Genomic DNA, 4,705 nt, shown 5'->3' on the forward strand with positions numbered 1-4,705 from the left:
TCACCTGTTCCCGCACAGGTGAGCTTGCTTGTAATTAGTGGCCTCCTCCCAGCCTAAATCTCTCCCCTGTTTGCCACTTAATTGTTTGATCAAGCCTGCCTGGCCTAATTCAATCCTCTCAGGGCCAGTGTGGGGAGCCTGCCCCTTCATAAAATTCTTTAACGGTCATTTCGTAACTGCCATTCATAACACAAGGGGGGAGAGGGCAAAAGAGAGTCTGTCAGCTATAGGGACATTCAGGTTTTACTAGAATTTCTATTAAAGGGAAATGCACCTTAAAATAAATATTATATATGCACACATATGCTGAAAGACAGTTGCTGTGTCTTTGTTTATTGGGTCCAGAAATATTTGAGGCACCAAAAACATCTGACCAAGAGGGTGAATGAAAATCCATTGGGGCCCCATGGAACAGATATGCTGAAAGCCAGGATTGCAATGGTATACCTATGGGGAGGCTGCTGCTTCAGGTCCCACAAAACCGGCACGGTGTGGCAGGACCAGTGTCTTGAAGACCTGGCATGACGACCAGTGGCTACACAACTTCCAAGTGAGGAAGCAGATCTTCATGGAGTTATATCAGGAACTTTGGGTGGTGATTGCCTTTAGGAAGCTGGCAACACCTGAGAGCTAATGGTCAATTGCCACCCATGTTGGGCCTGGGAAGTCAACTGTGGGATGGTGGTTGTACAGGTTTGCCATGCTATCAATACTGTAAACTACATAACCCAAGTCCCTGAAATTATAGCTGGATTTCAGAGGATGCAGTTTCTGACCTGTGCAGGGGCCATCCACAGAACACATATCCCAATACTTTGGCTTCCAAAAGGGACCAGAGAATACATGAACTGAAAAGGTTTCTATTCACTCATTCTTCAACGCTTAGTGGACTACAGGGGTCAGTTCATGAATTCCGACACTGGACACACCAGGGTTCTCATGAGATCAGGACTGTATTTGAAGGGAGAAGAAAGGACTTTATTCCCCAGAAATGACATGGTTCTGTATGGTGTTTCTGTTCCAAAAGTTATTTTGGGGGACCCTATGTGCTTGCTCCTAACGTGGCTCATGAAGCTGTATACTACATCACCGACCCAAGAAAAAAGGAATTCAGTTACAGACTGAGGCCTTCTGTACACGACTGAGTTTTGCCAACAAAAGTCAGCTTTTGTCAACAAAACAGTGGAAGAGTACACACTACAATGCTCCTTCTGCCGACAAAATTCTCCCACTTTGCCAACAAAATAAAACCACCTCGGTTTTAAAACCACAAAGCTTATATCAACAATGGGTCAGTGTAAGCACTGAACTTGGTTATGTTGCTGTAAATGGCCTCCAGGAGGTGTCCCACAATGCCCATCCTGACCACTCTGGTTAGCAGTTTGAACTTCACTGCCTTGCACGCAGGCACCCATCCCCCTTTAAAGGTCCAGGGAGTTTTGAAATTCCACTTCCTGTTTGTTCGGCATGGAGAGCTCATATCGCGTCTTCCCAGCTGACCATGGTAGCTCCATGCAGCAAAGGCTCTCCCGCTTGGAGCACACCAGAGCTGTTGGATCCGCTGAGTATATGAGGAGAGGAGGCTGTGCAGTCCCAGCTCTGCTCCAGCTGTAGGAATGTCGATACCTACAGTCAGATTTCTCATGGCATGTTGGAGAAAGGCTACAAATGGGAAGTGCTGTGCGAAGATAAAGGAGCTGAGGCAGGCCTACCAGAAGGCCAAGGAGTCAAACTGTCATTCTGGTGCTCTGCCAAAGACCTGCTGCTTCTATAAGGAGCTGGACGCCATCCTTGCTGACGACCCAACCTCCACTGCCAAGAGCCCTATTTGATTCTTTGGCGGGGCTGGAGACAGCAGACAGTAGACTCAGTCCTGAGGATGAAGTCATGGATGAGCAGGTCAAGTTGGAGGATGAGATGGGACAGGTGACTGGGTCATCCAGTAGTGTGGGGAGCCAGGACCTCTTCTAGATCCAGGATGATTCGAGCCAGTCCCAGCACTCCATCTCTGGCACGCATGATGCAGGAGAGGGGAGCCGGGTAAGTAATCTTTTTGAGTTGATGCTGCTCGGTTATGTGAAGTAGAGCTGTCCTTCACTTTGTTACATTCTAGACGTGGGTGAAGGGATAGAAATGTACAAGACTATCTGTGTTTCAGTGTGCTTCACATTCCCTATACAGCTAAGCAGTGTGGCGGAAATGTGTGTTAATGAACACTGAGATATCACGGGAATCCTCCAGAGAGAACTCTAGGAAACTTTCCCAGAGGTATTCGCCAATCCTCTGCTGAAGGTTCCTTGGCAGAGCTGCTTTGTTCCTTCTCCCATTGTAGGAAACTTTCCTGCACCAATTGACAATCACTTGTGCAGGGACCAAAACAGCACACCGGTGAGCAGCACAGGGACCCAGTCTGAAGCCACACACATGCAGGATATGCACCTTTGCATCCTTGCTTACCCTCAGAAGTGAGATATTGGCTACAATGACCCCCGCCTGTGGAAAATGGTGGCAGAATTTACAATTTTATCCTTAGTTGCGTGCAGTGATCCCCTTAAAAAATCACTTAAATCCTTGGCCACATCTTGAGTGTCCCCCTCCACCCCAGGCTGAACTCACTATGTTTAGGGCTTTTGCTGAGCTGTGTGCTTGTGAAGAGACAGTGAGAAACTGATTTGTATTTAAAAAGAGGTGTATTTTACTGTAATGATTCGATGCTGTGAATGCACTAACCGTCATGTTTCTGTTTCTTGTGGTTCTATAGATGGTAGCCTTCAGGGGAATCCCTTACTCACTGGCAGAGCGCCTCCACCAGCTAAGGAAGCAACTGAGGAGGAGAAAGGAGGACATGTTTCAAGAGATGCGCCAATCCTCAGAGGCTGGAAAAAAAGAGGGCAGGGCATTGAAAGAGACTTTAAAAGAAAATTATAAAACAGACATGTATGAGAGGAAGGAGCACCAGGAGAGAATTTTAATGGGCCAGGAGCAGATGATAAAAGTGATGGAGAACCAACTGGAGATGTTGAAGTCCCTAATCACGCTGCAGGAAGAATTCATACATGCTTCTCCTGCCTGCAGCCGATACCAAACGGCTTGCCATACCCTCCCCTCCCCAAATTCCTCCCACCCATTCCTTCCAACCTCCCGGCCCGTCTCAGTACCCCGTTCACTCCCCCCTTTGGACAGCTTCCAAAATGATAGCTTGACTTACACACAGAGTCTATAGTGCCCTTCACTTGTTATCTCCCTTCCCACCAAGCATTTTGTGCATGTTGTTAATTGGTATTTAATAAAAACATACTTTCTGAAAGATAATCAATCTTTATTTGTCTCCTTCACGCGGTGGTTGCTGCTGAAATTAATACAGACTGGCAACTGGATCATTTGCAGACTACAAATCCCAGTCAGGAATCATCAAAATTTTCATGCAAGGTGGCAAGTTAGCATAGCATGGCAGAGTGCTTTATAGAAAGACACCTTATTGGTGTTCTTTGTCAAAATGGTGCCTAAGCTTTCCTAATTCAAATAGCCCCCTGTTGTGTCCTGCTAATAACCCTGGTATCTGGCTGCTGAAAATCAGCCACCAGGTGATCTATCTCTGCACTCCACCCTGGGGGAAACTTTTCACCCTTAGCTTCACAAATTTATGGAGCATACTGCATACTGTTATGATCTTGGGAATATTTTCCTCAGTTAGGTCTAACCTGCCTCAAAGGCATCGCCAGAGAGCTTTTAGTCTACCAAACACACATGCTATTGTCATTCCGCAGCTGCTCAGCCTATTGTTGAAGTGCTCCTTGCTGCTCTCCAGGTTGCCTGAATAAGGCTTCATGAGCCATGGCAGTAAGGGGTAGGCTGGGTCTCCCAGGATCACTATGGGCATTTCAACATCTCCCACTGGAATCTTCTGGTCTGGAAAGAAAGTCCCTGCTTGCAGCTTTCTGTATATGCCAGTGTTCCAGAAGATGCGCAAGTCATGCACCTTCTCTGACCATCCCACACTGATGTCAGTGAAATGCCCACGGTGGTCCACAAGCACCTGCAATACCATAGAGAAGTACCCCTTTCTATTGATATACTCTGCCACAAGACGGTCCGGGGCCAAAATTGGGATATGCGTTCCATCTATTGCCTCGCCACAGTTAGGGAATCCCATTGCTGTGAAGCCATCCACTATTTCACACACATTTCCAAGACTCACAGTCCTTTGTAGCAGAATGCAATCAATGGATCTGCACACTTGCGTTAACACAGTCCCAACGGTGGACTTCCTGACTCCAAACTGATTCGCGACCCACTGGTAGCAATCTGGAGTTGCCACTTTCCACATGGCGATCACCATGTACTTCTCCACTGAGAGGGCAGCTCTCATTTTGGAGGCCTTGCTCTGCAGTGTCAGGGCAAGCTCCGCACACAGTTGCAGGAAGCTGTTTTTCCGCATCTCAAAGTTCTGCAGCCACTGCTTGTCATCCCAGACCTGCATAATGATGCAACCCCACCACTCAGTGCTTGGTTCCCAAGCCCAAAAGCAACGGTCCACTCTGTGCACCCATTCCATGAAAGACAAAAGTAATCTGATGTTGTTTCTTTCCATGGTGCACAACAGGTCAGGCACCTCTGATTCCTATCCAGAATGGGAGTTCATGATATACTGCATGACCATTCATGATGTGTTCGTTACAATGACCACAACAGTGGAGAGCAGTGC

At 47.3% G+C, this 4,705-nt stretch overlaps 1 protein-coding gene across 1 annotated transcript; it reads right to left on the minus strand.

The window, feature by feature from the left end:
* Window positions 1-3,706: 3,706 nt before the first annotated feature.
* On the minus strand, window positions 3,707-4,480 carry LOC137141590 (uncharacterized). Its single transcript, XM_067530524.1, has one exon. It carries the CDS (start codon window positions 4,478-4,480, stop codon window positions 3,707-3,709), a length of 774 nt encoding a protein of 257 aa, XP_067386625.1.
* Between the last annotated feature and the right edge of the window lie 225 nt (window positions 4,481-4,705).

Source organism: Emydura macquarii, unplaced genomic scaffold, assembly GCF_026122565.2.
Source record: "Emydura macquarii macquarii isolate MOO-44397 ecotype Brisbane River unplaced genomic scaffold, CSIRO-AGI_Emac_v2 contig_369, whole genome shotgun sequence".
NCBI lineage: Eukaryota > Metazoa > Chordata > Testudines > Chelidae > Emydura > Emydura macquarii.

Coding starts and splice junctions, on each gene's coding strand:
- LOC137141590 (XM_067530524.1), bottom strand. CDS start 4,480: ATGCAGGTCTGGGATGACAAGCAGTGGCTGCAGAACTTTGAGATGCGG.